The sequence below is a fragment of the Larus michahellis genome, chromosome 24, assembly GCF_964199755.1.
Source record: "Larus michahellis chromosome 24, bLarMic1.1, whole genome shotgun sequence".
NCBI classification, from domain to species: domain Eukaryota; kingdom Metazoa; phylum Chordata; class Aves; order Charadriiformes; family Laridae; genus Larus; species Larus michahellis.
This window is the reverse complement of record NC_133919.1, coordinates 3,326,867-3,341,665: the sequence shown is the minus strand read 5'-3', so window position 1 is coordinate 3,341,665 and position 14,799 is coordinate 3,326,867. Positions and strand designations below refer to the sequence as shown.

At 67.6% G+C, this 14,799-nt stretch overlaps 2 protein-coding genes across 5 annotated transcripts; one reads left to right on the top strand and one right to left on the bottom strand.

Annotated features, from left to right (window-relative positions):
• Window positions 1-82: 82 nt before the first annotated feature.
• SH2D2A (SH2 domain containing 2A) lies at window positions 83-5,390 on the bottom strand. 4 transcript variants are annotated; one of them, XM_074566631.1, is made up of 9 exons: window positions 4,987-5,390; window positions 3,876-3,993; window positions 3,516-3,691; window positions 3,295-3,384; window positions 3,052-3,217; window positions 2,633-2,788; window positions 1,579-2,088; window positions 1,203-1,324; window positions 83-633 (listed from the first exon to the last, which is right to left on the bottom strand). In XM_074566631.1, exons 1-8 carry the CDS (start codon window positions 5,367-5,369, stop codon window positions 1,208-1,210), a joined length of 1,716 nt encoding a protein of 571 aa, XP_074422732.1. In that variant the 5' UTR covers window positions 5,370-5,390; the 3' UTR covers window positions 83-633; window positions 1,203-1,207. The 4 variants fall into 4 exon arrangements, with proteins under 4 accessions (XP_074422732.1, XP_074422734.1, XP_074422731.1 ...); XM_074566633.1 differs by having other exon boundaries at window positions 83-348; XM_074566630.1 differs by having other exon boundaries at window positions 83-1,324.
• Window positions 5,391-6,048: 658 nt separating this feature from the next.
• Window positions 6,049-12,501, top strand: LOC141734635 (death-associated protein kinase 2-like). Its single transcript, XM_074566648.1, is given in 14 exon segments — window positions 6,049-6,575; window positions 6,578-6,824; window positions 7,625-7,695; window positions 8,212-8,306; window positions 8,440-8,661; window positions 8,786-8,924; window positions 9,155-9,284; window positions 9,588-9,636; window positions 9,796-9,822; window positions 9,950-10,102; window positions 11,417-11,462; window positions 11,569-11,658; window positions 11,912-11,998; window positions 12,272-12,501. Coding segments are annotated over 14 exon segments (1,626 nt in total). The 5' UTR covers window positions 6,049-6,386; the 3' UTR covers window positions 12,353-12,501.
• The last annotated feature ends 2,298 nt before the right edge of the window (window positions 12,502-14,799 follow it).

Below are 14,799 nucleotides of genomic sequence, written 5' to 3'. Positions count from 1 at the left end.
GGTAAGGCTGAAGGCTTCGTGGCGGCCCGCGTTTCGGGGTCGCTTCCCTGGGTTTCTTCGCGGAGCTGTTGCGCGGCGGGTGATGAAACGCTTGTCGGAGGGAGTTTTGTTGGCGCTGGCGTCTGCGCTCCCCGCCCTGGATTCAGCCCCTGAAAACGCCGAGCCCTCGGCGTTCCCGCTCGGAGCACGGCAAAGCAGCTCTCGCCGGCAGCGGCGCTGGGAGCTGGGGGGGGGCTTTGCTGCGGCGACAGACTGGGGTTGTGGGGTCCTGGAGCGAGCCGAGGGGCTGAAGCTCAGGGGTTCCCCTTTTCTATTTCCATTCCGGTGTGTAATGGCTCATTTTTAGCGCTAGAGGGGAGTTAACGAGGATGGGAATCGGGACTGAGTCGCGCTCTGCTTTTAGCCATGGAAGAGCTACAAAATGTAGGCTTGTGAAAAGAAAAAGTGATTTTTTTTTCTTTTTTTTTCTTTCTGAGAGGTAAAAGAAAACAACACCAACCCCGCAGCCCTGCTTTTCCCTCCCCGTCTTGACGCTCTGATGCCTCCGAGCGTGGGGCTTTGGCTGCTGCCCCCCGGGCGCTTTCTGCTCCGTTTCAGGCTGGCTGCGCCTGCTGTGAGGATGACGTTGGCTCGCTGTTGTTTCGGACAGAATGAAACCCGGGTTTCGCACGCCACGGGGCAGCTCCGGGGTCACCGTCACCGACCCGGCAGCCGAATTCCGTCCTCGGATTTGGTGCTACCCCGTGTTTTGTGGCTGAGGAAACAGGCAGGGCTTGGAGGTGTCGCCACCGGGCTCGTGGTGGTTGGTGTGGTTGCCGTGTCGCTCCGGCTTGTGGCCAATTTAATATCTGACTCTGGATGCGCTGGCCGTGCCCGAAAGCTGTCTCTGTTTTTACTGTAATAGCCTTTTCCGCCCTCATTCTATTAATAGAAAGCTCTTTCTGAACGTGTTCAAAGATAAATTAAATGCCTTCCCCTGCTTAACTGTCTCGCAGGGCTTGGGAAGCAGGCTGCCGCGTTGGGAAGGGCGTGGGAATCCCAGTGCGGAGCGGACCGGCATCGCTGGTACGACTGGGGCACTGGTTGCAGAGAGGCTAATGGTGGCCTTGGACCTCTCCTCCCAGGTCCAAGGGCTTCCTTCGGTGGTGAAGGAGCCCGAGAGGTTCCTTCTGGCTGGGAGCTGGGTCTTGTCTGAGACCTACCTGCGTTAGAGCCGGTCTCCGAAAAGCTGCTCGTAAATGTTCTCGGGTCCCTCCTGCCCGGCCGCGGTTCGCTTTGCAGCGCTCGTCCTCTGGCTGTAAACGGGATCATCGAGCTCCATTCCCTGGGGAGAGGTGAAGGGAAAGGGCCCTGAGATCCTGCCGTACCGGGCGGAGGTTTGAGCTGAAAGCCGGGCCGTGGTTGACGGTTGGTCCTTCAGCCCTCCGCTTCGGCTGGGGACGGCGGCTCCCGCGGGGAGCCCTGGGCAAGAGACACCCTTCTCCCCGCTGTCACCCTGGTGTGGGGCAGACCCCGACCCACCAGCCCCTTCGGGAAGCTCTCGTTGGGACCGAGCTCTAGAGCAAAGAGCGGCTTTACCTCCGTAGCCGGGCTGGAGGCTCCTCTCTCCTTCCCGGCTGCGGTAGGAGCTGCCGGGAGCTGCCGCCTCTTGGAAGCCTGGCTGGAAGCGCTGCGGAAGAGCCGGCGGTGGGTGCGGGATTTGGGGGGCAGCGTGGAGAAGGCGCCTCGGGTGTCCCTGGGGAAGGGAGCGGGCGGATCCTGCCGGGCTACTGCCACCTCGGAGTAGATGTTCTCCTCTGGCCCGGTGCCGGGGCTGGAGCCCCGTCCCATGGCGTAGAAGGGGATGGGCTCTTCCAGCTGGCGGTTGGTGGAGGGACCGGGAGTGATGCCCTCGTGGGGCTCGGCGTAGGTGTGGAAACACATGAGCTGCTGGTACTTGGCGTCGGACGGCTCGGGGAAGACGGCTTCTTTGCGCGCTTGAACGAGGGGACCTTCAGGAGCTGCTCCGCCGCCGCCGGGGCTGTACGGCCCCTGAGCCGCCGCCGAGGAGCTGGCTTTGGCTGGGAGCGGCGGGGGGACGCTGGGAGCCTGGGGAGGAGATGGGACAGGACGGAGGTGAGGGCTGGAAGCAGGGCTGGCATGGATCCATGGGGGCTGGGGCTGCGTCCACCTCTCCCAGCTGCGTCCCCCATCCCAGGTGCCTCCCCATCCTGACTGTGTCCCCCTCTCCCAGCTGCGTTCCCCATCCTGGTTGTGTCCCCTATCCTAGGTGCCCCCCCTCCGCCTTCTCCCGGCTGTGTCCCATATCCCAGGTGCCTTCCCATCCTGTGTGCGTCCCCCTCTCCCAGCTGCGTTCCCCATCCTGGTTGTGTCCCCTGTCCTAGGTATCCCCCCCCTCTCCTGGCTGTGTCCCTGTCCCGCCTGTGTCCCCCATCCCAGGTGCCCCCCTCTCCCAGCTTCGTCCCCCATCCCAGGTGTATCCCCATCCTGGCTGCATCCCCATCCCAGGTGTGTCCCCATCCCAGGTGCGTCCCCGTCCCAGCTGCATCCTTCCGCCTCACAAGAGCTTTGACCCGGCTGCGGTTTCTCTCTTTGGGAAAGTGTCTCCATCCCCTTTTTCCACCGCTTTTACCTCCCTGGAGGAGCCCCCTTTTCCCGTCTGCCTGGCTCCCGGGGGTCCCCTGGACACGGTGCCGTACGCTGGGAGGCTTCCTGGTGCTTCGCTCGATGGGGAACGCGTGCCATCGCTGCCAGTGGGGGTCCGCGTCCCTCCTTGGGGCTCATCCTCCTGCGGCGAGAGGAGAGGGGTGCCGGGGTGGGGGTGTGGGGCAGGGCAAGCCGGGTGCTGGTCCCACCTCGGGGCTGGGTTTGGCTCCTTGTTCCGACTGGGATGCTGCAGGGTGGCTGCGCTCCCAACCCTGGCTCTTGTGTTGCTTGGACTTCCCCAGCTTGGGAAAATCCTCCCCCCCCCCCACCTCCCCCCGGCTCCGTACAGCAGGAATGACCCCCACTTTTTCGGCTGCGGGGACTAACGAGGGGTCGGATCCTCACCCTTCCGCGCGGCACCGTCAGGAACTCGTGGTAGGGGGTGAGGGGGGCCGCGGCGTAGTGCCGCAGCAGGTCGGCCAGCTCGGCGTGGGCGCTCCGCTCCCCCAGGATCACGTACCGCCCGTCCGGCAGCTGGTCCAGGACGAAGTGCCGGCAGCGCTCCCTGCCCCTGCGGGGAGAGGGGACGGGGTGGGCACAGCGGGCGGGCAGGGGACCCAGCCGGGGACGGGGCTGGGGGTCCCTCACCTGTAGGACAGGACGAAGCCCACGGTGCTCTCGCTGAAGCGGACCAGGAAGCAGCCGGGGGGTTGATCCTGCAGCAACTGCTCCGTCTCCCTGGGGGAAGAGGCCCGGAGCTGCTCGCCATCACCCCCTTAGTGGCATCCAGGGCTCCGGCTCCCCAGTTCCAGCTTCCCGCGCTGCAGGGGCCACCCTGGCCCCGGCTTCAGCCCCCTCCTCGCGCTCACCTCCGGCTGACGAAGCCATGGAACCAGGCTGGGAGCTCGCCCGTGGCCCCCAGCCTCTTGGCTTGCGTCTGCTCGAACCACAGCCTCGTCCGGGCACGCAGGGCCACCAGCTCTGGCCGCAGGTCCCCATCTGCTGGGGACCAGCCTGGTGGGGACGGCCAGGAGCCTGGCGGGACCTGGAGGGAAGGGGGGAGCGGCGGGTGGTTGCGGGTGAGGACGTGCCCCATGGATGCTCTGCTCCCCGCATGGGGCTCCTGATGCAGCCCAGGAGGACACGGTCCCCGTGGGTGTGTGAGCTCGGGGACATGGGGACAGCGAGCTGGGGGGGGGGAACGGACCCTTCGCAGCCCCCCGTCCTACCCTGCCGTCTGCGTCGTGGTGTCCCCGGGGCTGCTCGGCTCCCTGGGGCTGGACCGGGGTTGTGTTGGGTCCTGGCTTGGCGCTGGCTTTGTTGTCCTCACCGATGGGTTTGAAGGTGCTGAAGAGGGGACGGGCGTCATCCATGGGGCCTCCTGTCCCAGGGAGGGGGGAGAAACGGACTCAGGGCGGCGAAGCCCTCGTCATCCCCGAGGAGCCCCATCCCGGGGCTCATCCCCCTGGGGACACCACCCCAGCCCCCCGCAATGAGAAGGGACGATGACCCTGGGCCCCCGGAGGAGAAAAGCCCCGGTGAGCTGGGTCCCCACCCGGCCCCCCCGAAATTCCCTGGGGTGCCAGGTCAGCGACGTAGGGGGCTCTGCGTGCAGCTGCCGAGGGACCCCCAGCTCGGCCCCGTGCCACCGACACTCGGCGAAATGACGTTAATCCCCAGCAGATGCTTGAGGGGGTGGAAGAGGCCGGGGCTGGCTCCATCTGGGAGGCAAAGGCGAGTCAGAGGAGCCGGTCGAGGCTCGTCCGAAAGTGGGGGGGACAGGGAGAGCCAGGGGGGGACGACACGGGGCACCCCCGTCTCCACCTTTAACCATCCCCGCGCCCCCGGCGGGCAGGGGAAGGCTGGGAAGGGGTTGACAAAACGAAACAAAACAGCCCCAACCGCAGCAAACCAAGGCGGGGAGGTGAATTTGGGTCGGGTCCTGCCCCGGCTCCTGCTCCCCCCATCTCTGCCTCGGGGGGGGGGGACGGATTTTCTCCCAGGGGCACACATCCCGCGCTGCTGGGGTGAGAATGGGTCAAACTGGGCTTGAAATGGGCTAAAAACCCGGTTTTGCTCCGTGAGCCCTTTCCGGGCTGGATTTCCCCCTTCGGAGGGGCTCACACCAGGCTGGAAGGGCCAGGGTGGGCCGTTGGGAGCCCGCTCCCTCTCTCCGCGCCCCCCTTCGTCCCCTGCCCCTTCTCCGTCGCCCCTTCGGATGGGGGGAGCATCCCCGCATCCCCCCTGCGCTCCCCATCCCGCGTCCCCCTGCTCGGGGTTCACTCCTCGGCCTTTTTCCTTCCAATCCGACCCCGGAGAGACCCCGGCCCAGGCGCCTACCTCTGCCCGGCCATGCAGGGACCCAGGAGTCCATGGCCGGCGTCGGGGACAGGGGCAGGGTGGCGGGACGGGCGGCTTTGTCCCCTCGCCCCCGTTTGCGTCTCCGCTGCCTGCGAGGGCAGGAAGCGGCAGCCGAAGCCGCAAGAGCTCTTGCACGATGGCGAGACGTCACGGGAAGGCGGTGGGGTGGCATTAGGGTGACACCCAGGTGACACCGGCACCCTCGGCCGGGCTGTGGCGAGGCGGGGGCTCCGGCCGCTCGCCCGTTGGCACGTTGAAGGGCTCTTTGTTCCTACCGGCTGCATCCTGGGATCCGGTGCCGCGGGGCTCGGTTGGCCCCCGAGCCGGGATTCGGTTCTCGGGGCGGTGGGATGCGGCACCATTCCCCACGCTCCAGCTGCAGTGTCCTTCTCCCTGGCAGCCGCAGGAGCCGGGTGCATCCCGGGACGTGCTGGGGACATCGGCACAGCCAAGAGAAACACGGCAGCCACATGCCAGCTGCGACCGTCCCCCCCCCCGCTCCCCGCCGCCGCCGGTGCCAGGCTGTGACCGGCACCGCGGCGAGAGCAATGCCAGCATCCCAGAGGCTGCAGGGATTAGGGATAGGGATGGCTCATCCATGGCACCGGGAGAGGGGTGGGGTGCGATGGTGGGGATGGTGCCCCCCCCTTCTCTCCACCTTAAGAAACCTGTCCCTCCCCGCCACCTTCACACCCTCTGCTCCTTCCTTCCCCTCCGCCGCCGCAGCCCGACGGTATTTTTATCCGTCAGCCAGGTTTCCTGTTTGCAATCCTCCCGCTCACGGACGCAGAGCGGCCGGGCAGGGGGGGACGGCGGCCGGTGGCGGGGGGGACACACGCGACATCGTCCGCCTGCAGCTCGTCCCACCGCGTCCCTCCTGTTCCTCGATGAGCCGAAGCGCTGGAAACGCCAGGAATTGCCCCTAAAAGGCCTTTTCCCAGCTCTTTTCCGCAGCCGGCCACGGGGAGAGCGCGGGGGGGGGGATTTCTCGAGAGAATTCGGGAGGAGGGACGTTAAAAAGAGGTTTTTCTCCTCCCGAGCCGCAGCCGGACGGATCCTGCTCCTTGGGAAACGCCGGGACTTCCAGGAAAAGCCTGGCACTGCCGGGGTTTGCCGGAGGAAGGCTGGAGCTGTGCGCGGTGGCAGCGGGGAGGCCGGACCCTCGCGGGGAGGTAAGGGGTGCCGGCTCCTCCCGGGGGATTTTTGGGGTCCCGCGGTGCGTTTCGGCCGCCGGAGGCCAGGGAGCGGCTGCTGCCACCTGTGCTGTCGTTTCCCTGGGAGCCCATTTTCCGGCTGGCCGGTGCCGGGGCATTTACAGCCGTGGCCGGACCGGTTTTCCTGCTGGAAGGTTGACCGGCAGTGGGACGCGGTGGGACGGGATGCTCTGCCCCCCGCAGCCCCCGCCGTTCCAGGCCCGGCCGCTGTGGCGTGGGGCCACCCGTGCCTCAGTTTCCCTCCCTGCAAAGGTAGCAACGAGGGGGCTGCCCGGCGAGGGACGGGGCGGGGGGAGGATCGGCTGCTTGTGTCCCTCGCCGAGGGACAAACGGATGCGCCGTGACCCTGGGTTGGCGTGTTGGACCCCGCGGCCGTGTCACATGCCGGGGACGGTGGCCCGGCTCCAGCCACGGCCGCCCCCACGCACGTAGCAGCCCGGGGACCAGCTGGCTCCATGCAGTGCCGGGGGCGAGCGGTGCTGGCCGGGTGCCCCCCCGCCGAGCCCGGGGGTGCCACTGTCACCATCGCGGCGGGTGGCAGCCGTCCCCTGTCCTGGGAGAGCGAGGGAGAGCGCGGCTGGGTGCGGAGGAAGGCTCCGGAGGGTGAGGGGGCACAGTTGGGCTGGGAGAAGGGATGAGCGAGGCTGGGGGGGGGGGGGGACCGGGCTTGGGGACCGCTCACTGTCCCTTAGGGCCACCGCGGGGGGGGGGACAGGAGGGGACCCTGGAATCACCCCAGGAGCACCCTGGCCTCTGGAGGGGTGAATCCCGGCGGGCCGGGAGATTTTGCCGAGAGATTTTGCTGACATAAAGCCGAAGCAGGCGGCTGGGAGGGGTTCCACGTCCCGGGGTCTCGTGCTCCCGTATCGGGCTGTTTTTTCCTGCCGGGGGGGGGACCCCGCCTTTGGCCGGTGTCACTTTCCTTGTCCCTTTCCCGATGGCCTTGAATCCCGCAGACGCGGTCCCCAGCCCAGGAAACCTCCCGTTTCCAGAGACACGGCGCTGGGGACGTCGAGGTGGCCCCGAGACCGGGCCTCGGAGCCCACATTCCCCCTTCTCCGCATCCCGCTGGTTCCGGCTGCCCCGACCCCTGGGGCATCGCTAGCCCCATTTTACAGCCGGGAAAACTGAGGCAGGGAGGGCCGGGGGCGGGTGCGCGCCTGCTGCGGCGGGAGCCGGCGGCCGTGAGAGGCTGGTTTGTGGCTTGGAGCTGCCGGAGACGCGAGCCGGGACCCCCATTTAGTGGGTGCTGCCATCAGTGTAATGAGTTGGGGGGGACTCTGCCAGGCCCACAGGCTGCAGGCGGGGCACTGGCCCAGCAGAGCCCTCCCGGGGGCTCCCCGCTGTCCCCCCCCCAAAGCCCCCCCTGGTCCCCCTCACCCTGAACATTCTTGTCTTTGCAGCGATGGCTGAGGGTGGCCAGGAGGGGGTCCTGGTTGGGGGGTCGCTGGGGGCCGCCCCTGACAGCGCCCAGGTGAGCCGCGACCGTGGGGCTGAGCCATGGGGCTGCGGGTGTGGGGGTCTCCTGCCCGGGGGCCACGGGCCCAGCGGGGGGAGACCAGGCGGGATTTTCACAGATGAGCTCGCCGAGATATTTTTCCCACTTTTAATCCCCCTTTTTTAAAAAAAAAACCCAAACAAACCCTGCAAGGTGTTAGATTTTCTCTGCGTTTTGCACCCCCCTGAACCTCCCCGGTGCGGCGAGGGTGTGGGGGCTGGAGTGACCCCCCCCACCCACTCCCCGCCTCTCCCTGCCCCATTTCTGAGCCCCCTCGTCAAGGGATGAAGGTCTCCAAGGTTTCACATGCCGGAGGGTTTAGTGCGAGCCGGGACAGACGGACGGGGCCCGAGCTCAGCCACGTATTAGACATCAGAGAATCCCCTCTAGTGCGTGCTGGGTTGCGGGGAGGGGGGGCGCGGTGATCTCAATGGGACGGGGGGTCACGGGGCAGCTCCGGGATGTCCCCGGGATGCCGATGCCTCCCCGCAGGATCCATCCGAGGCTATGGGGAGTGAGGGGCCGGTGGCCACCCTCAGCCCGGGCAACGTGGAGGATCTGTACGAGCTGCTGGAGACGCTGGGCAGGTGAGGGGGGCGCAGGGTTGGGGCTGGGGGGCGGGGCGGGGGGAGATCCTGGAGGCAGCCGACCCCCCCGGTGTGCATGTGGGGACGACGGGACAGGCCTGACCGTGCCCCCAAGCCCGTTTCTCGCCCCAAGCGGGCACTTCGGGGTGGTGAGACGCTGTCGGGAACGCAGCACCGGGACCTTCTACGCCGCCAAATGCGTCAAGACGCGGCGGTGCCGGGGCAGCCGGCGGGGGCTGGAGCGGGCGCAGGTGGAGCGAGAGGTGACCATCCTCCGCCAGCTCCGCCACCCCAACATCATGCGGCTCCACGACCTCTTCGCCAGCAGAGCCGAGGTGGTGCTCGTCCTGGAGCTGTGAGTCCCGGGGAACCCTCCCTCTGGATACATCCCCCCACCCTTTTTTGCGTGGGAGGTGGCTGAGCTCACACCCCCCCCCACCACCACCTTCTTCATCCTCGCCTTCCTCCCCACCCCGCAGGATCGGTGGCGGGGAGCTCTTCGACTTCATCGCGGAGAAGGAGATGCTGTCGGAGGAGGAGGCCATCGAGTTCCTGGGACAGATCCTGCGGGGGGTGGAATACCTGCACGCCCGCCGCATCGCCCACCTCGACCTCAAGGTGCCCGCGGGGACCCCCCCCCTTCCCCTCCCACCCCTCATCCTCGCTCCTGGAGGGGGGCTCCGGGGGCTACGTCCCCCCTTATTGGGCATCTCCAGAGCCCTGACCGCATCCTGCCCGGCTTCCCGGGATGCTGCTGCCCTTCCCGGGGGGGCTGCGCCCACCGGCAAAGCCCATCACCGCCCCTCCACCCCGCCTCTCCCGTCACCCCCCCATCCCGGTCCCCGCAGCCCGAGAACATCATGCTGGAGGAGAAGGACGTCCCCAAGCCCCGCATCAAGATCATCGACTTCGGGCTGGCCCAGCGTCTGCGGGACGGCGTCACCCTCAAGAGCCTCTGCGGGACCCCCCAGTACATCGGTACGGGGATGTCCCCCGGGGCGGGAGGGGGGGGTGTGTGTGTGGGGGGGGGTGTGTGGGGGTGTGTGTCCCCAAGGAGCCCCGCTCTGCGGGGTGCAGCTGGGGCGCTCTGCAGGGACACGGCGAAGAGACCCCCGGGGTGGGAATGGGACCCCCCCCCACCCCACCACCACCACCACCCCCCCCCCGAGGCGTGCGGGGAAGGAGGTGGCCGGGACGGGTGCCGTCCCCTCCAATGTCCCCCCTCCCTCCAATGTCCCCCCCCCTCCAATGTCCCACCCCCGGCTCTGCGTTCACCCCCAGCTCCTGAAGTGATCAACTATGAACCCCTGAGCTCCGCGACCGACATGTGGTGAGGAGTTGGGGGGGGGACGGGACGGACACCTGGGGGCGAAGGGCTGAGGCGGGGGGTGGGTAAGGACCCCCCCCCTCGCCCCCCGGGTGCTGCGGGGCTTGGCGGGGGGGGACACCCTGGGGAGGGCAGCGCCTGAGCCCCACCTCTGCCTTTCAGGAGCATCGGGGTCATCACCTATATCCTGTGAGTACGGGGCGACGCTCCCTGCGGCCGGGGGAAACTGAGGCACGGGGACACGGTGACGCGGTTGAGCCCGGGCGGTCGCCCCGGTGCTGTCCCGGCACTCAGCGGCTCCGTCGTGTCCCCGCAGGCTCAGCGGCTTGTCCCCCTTCCAGGGCGAGACGGACGCCGAGACCCTCTCCAACGTCGTGGCCGGGGCCTACGAGTTCGAGGAGTGCTCCTTCAGCCAGACCTCCGAGACGGCCAAGGACTTCATCCGGCAGCTGCTGGTGAAGGAGCCAGCGTGAGTCTCCGTCCCCTTCCCCAGCCCCATCCCGTCTCCGTCTCCACCCCCATCCCAATCCCCATCTCCGTCTCCAGCTGCGTTCCCATCCCAATCCCCAGCCCCCTCCCCACCTGCATCACCATCCCGATCCCAGTCCCTGTCTCTGTCCCCATCTCCTTCATCCCCATCATCCCCGTTTCCACCATCCCCATCATCTCCATCATCCCCATCTCCATCTTCCCCATCTCTATCATCCCCATCTCCATCCGTATTCCTATCCCCATCCCCATCTCCGCCAGCCCCATTAGCCTCATTATCTCCATCATCCCCACCATCTCCACCAGCCCCATCTTCATCCTCATCTCCATCATCCCCATCTCTGTCTTCATCTCCATCCGCATTCCTATCCCAATCCCCAACCCCTTCCCCATCCCCATCAGCCCCATCTCCATCAGCCCCATTGCCCCCATTATCTCCATCATCCCCACCATCTCCACCAGCCCCATCTTCATCCCCATCATCCCCATCTTCATCCCCATCATCCCCATCATCTCCACCATCCCCATCTTCATCCCCATCGTCCCCATCTTCATCCTTATCATCCCCATCACCCCCATCATCTCCACCATCCCTGTCTTCATCCCCATCTTCATCCCCATCATCTCCGTCATCCCTGTCTTCATCCCCATCTTCATCCCCATCATCCCCGTCACCCCCATCGTTGCCACCATTCCCATCTTCATCCCCATCACCCCCATCATTGCCACCATCCTCATCTTCATCCCCATTGTCCCCATCATTTCCACCATCCCCATCTTCATCCCCATTTTCCCCATCATTTCCACCATCCCCAACTTCATCCCCATCATCCCCCTCTTCATCCCCATCATCCCCCTCTTCATCCCCATCACTCCCATCTTCATCCCCATCACCCCCATCATTTCCACCATCCCCATCTTCATCCCCATCATCCCCATCATCCCCACCATTGCCACCATCCCCATCTTCATCCCCATCATCCCCATCATCTCCACCATCGCCATCTTCATCCCCATCATCCCCATTCCCATCGTCCCCGTCCCCCTCCATTGCCACCATCCTCGTCTTCATCCCCATTCTCCCCATCATTTCCACCATCCCCAACTTCATCCCCATCATCCCCATCTTCATCCCCATCATCCCCATCATCTCCACCATCCCCACCTTCATCCCCATCATCCCCATACCCATCGTCCCCGTCCCCACCTCCATCTCCATCTCCATCCCCACGGTGGCCATGTGGGGCCGGGACCCCCATCGCCCCCCCGACCGCCCCATCCCTCCGTCCTGCAGGCACCGCATGACGGCGGCCGAGTGCCTGGTGCACCCCTGGATCAAGGTGAGAAGGACGTGGCCGGGGTGGGGGGTGGGGGGGGGGCTGGGTGCCGGACCCCCGGCAGCGGGGTGGGGGCACGGTGCCGACGCCGTGTCCTGGGCCCCGCCAGCCCCTGAGTCGGAAGCAGGCGGCCAACCGGAGCCGTTCCTCCATCAACATGAAAAACTTCCGCAAGTTCAACGCTCGGAGGAAATGGAAGGTGAAGGGGGTGGGGTGGGGGGGGCCCTGGGGGGGTGTGTGGGTGTAGGGGGGGGGACACCCAGCAGCGGGGTCCCACCACCCCTGGGGTCCCCCGGGGGAGATGGGGCTGTGCTCCGTCCCAGGGCTGGCTGGGTTTACTGGGGGGGGGGGTCTGGGGGGGGGGACACATGTAACGGTGGGGGTGGGGGGGGGAAGAGGAGGAGAGTGACCCCCCCCTCCTCGGACACTCCCCCCCTCCTCGGACCCCCCAGCTCTCCTACAACATGGTGTCCGCCTGCAACCGGCTCTGCCGCACGCGGCTGCTCTGCGGCCTCAGGAAGGAGGAGGACGAGGAGCTGGTGAGACCCCCCCCGCGACCCCCCCCCCTTGGCAAAGGGCTGAGGGAGATGAGATTTGGGGGGGGGGTGTGTGTCAGACCCCCAAATGGAGGGCGGGGGGGGGGGGTGGAGCTGCGCAGGGGCTGTGTAACGGGAGGGTGTCCTCGCCTGGGGTGCCCTCTCCCCTGGGGGGGGTCCTCTTCCCTTGGGGGGGGTTTCTCTCCCCTGTTGGGGGGGGGGGGGGTCCTATCCCTGCCTTCCAACCCCCCCGGTGTCCCCGTCCCCCCACCCCAGCGCCGCTGCGAGAGCGACCAGGAGGAGGAGGGCAGCCACCCCGTCACGCTGCTGCGCCGGCGGAGAAGCAGCTGCTCCTGAGACACCCCCCCCCCACCCCCCCCCCCAAAAAAAAAGCAGACGGGACCCCCCCATCCCTCCGCCCCCAACCCTGCAAAGAGGGACCATCCCATGCGAGGAGCCCTGGGGGGGTCCCATCCCCCCGCCCCGTCTCCCCATCCCAAGGGGCAGGAGCACTGTGCGGCCCCAGTGCTCCCAGTTCCGTGCTGCTGGTTGGGGGGGGTCACTGGGGCGGCAGCCGCCCACCCCCTCCAACCTCCTGCCCTTCCCCCCCCCCCCCCCCCCAACCCTCCCACGGCGGGGACCCTTCCCGTGCTCACCCCCGCTGCAAGAAATAAATGCCCCCCCGGCCTCGTCCATCCTCCTCTCCTGCCTCCGCGCCGGGTGCCTGCGGCTTCATCCCGCTCCTTCTCCTCGCTGTGGGGCTGTGGGGGCCCCGGGGGGGGACACGTGGGGACCCCCGCTCCCCCCTACGACAGAGGGTGACCCTTGGATTGTCCCCACTGTGCTGCTCCTGGGGGGAGGGGGGTCTCCGGTGGGGCTCGGCTCCTTCCCCGGCATCCCCAGGCCAGAGGAACCTGGATCCTCCAGCTTGGAGTGGGGAAACTGAGGCAGGAGACAGCCCCGATGGATGGTAGGGATGCCTACGATGGAGGGTGACCCTTGGATTGTCCCCACCGTGCCGCTTTTTTTGGGGGGGAGGGGGTCTCCGGTGGGGCTCGGCTCCTTCCCCGGCATCCCCAGGCCGGAGGAACCCGGATCCTCCAGCTCGGAGTGGGGAAACTGAGGCAGGAGGCGGCTCTTCCCGCCCCACTCCGATGGGTGGAAAGGATGCCTACGACGGAGGGTGACCCTTGGATCGTCCCCACCGTGCCGCTTTTTTGGGGGGGAGGGGGTCTCCAGTGGGGCTCGGCTCCTTCCCCAGCATCCCCAGGCCGGAGCAACCTGGACCCTCCAGTTCCGAGTGGGGAAACTGAGGCAGGAGGCGGCCCTTCCTTCCCGCCCCGCTCCGGCGTGGGGGGGTGCGGGGAGTGGGGGGGGTGGGGGGGTGTCCGCCCTGTTTTCCCCTTCTCTATTTCCCAAACAAGCCCTGGCCCTGGGCCTGACAGTTGTCAGGCTAAATATTTTGCCTAACGGCAGCCGAAAACAAAAGTGAAGGGGCCGGAGGCTGCCGACAAGGGGGCCGTGGGGGCCACCCTTATCCCGGCGTGCCGTGGGTGCCCGGCCGGACACGGCGCGCGAGGCCGGACACGGAGCAGCAGCACCCGAGGAGGAGGGACGGGGACGGGACCCCCCCCCCAAACCCCGACTCCCAGGGGTCCCGCTCGGGGATGGGGACGGGGGCGCCGGGTGCCCTGCGGCTGGGGGTGACGCTGCTGCTCCTGGGGCCCCTCCCGCTGCCCCCCGTGCGAGCCCCCTCCGAAAGTAAGTGCCTGGAAAGGGGGGGTGGTGGTGGTGGAGGAGGGGGGGGGATCACTTGCTTGGGGGGCAGCTATAGGGTGGGGTGGGGGGGGTGCTTTGTTGTGATGCCCGTGGGGGCTTGCAAGAGCCGAACGCCACGGCAAAGCTCTTTGGGTGCTCCCTGCCTCAGTTTCCCCCCCGTATGCTGCGGACCACCCCCCTCCTCCCCCCGTATAGGGCAGGAGGGGCAGAGTGTGGCCCACCCCCTCTCCAGTTGCTGGGATGGGAAGAGGGGAGCGGGGGGGCTCGGCCGGAGCCGGGGACATCGATCGCTCGGCCCCGCTGGGAGCCGGGATGGCGGAGCTGCTGCTGGGATGGAAAATGGCCAGGGAGGGGGTGGCACGGCGGGGAGGGGGGGGCCATGGTGGGTCCCGGTTCTCACGGTCACGATGGGGGGACGCCTGGGGCCTGCTGGCAGCCAGGGGCTGGGGGCACCGGGGGGCTGTCGGGCTGTTCTCCCTTCCCCTCTCCCCGCCGCCCCCTGCCTCAGTTTCCCCAAGCACCCAGGGGGTGTTCTGGGGGGGGGAGTGTGTGTGTGTGTGTATTGGGAGCGATGGAGGAGGGGGATGAAGCATCCCAATGTGTCCGGAGCTGCCCTGGGGGATGCGCCTCGCTGTGTCCGCTCCCACCTGGGACCCCCGTCCCCCCGAGGACGTGGGGTCCCCTCCCGCGGCAGAGGGACGGGGTGACTTTGCCAAGGTCGGGGAGGGTGGTGATGGCGGCGGGGGGGGGGGGGCTGTAACCCCTGGGGCCGGTCCTGCACCCACAACCGGTCCCGCGGGAGGATGGAGGGGACCCCCATGTCCTCGCTGGGGGGGACGGACGGACAGAGGGGACCCAGGGCTCCCCCCCGGCTGGCAGCAGCCCCCTGCAAATGGCCGGGCCACGGTGCCGGGTGTGACCAGCGCCCGTGGTCCCAGGGGTGGCCAGGGTGACCGCGGCTAATGAGTGACGCCGGGAGGGGAAAACCATCCCTTCATCAGGATCCGGCCACGATCCGCAGGCTG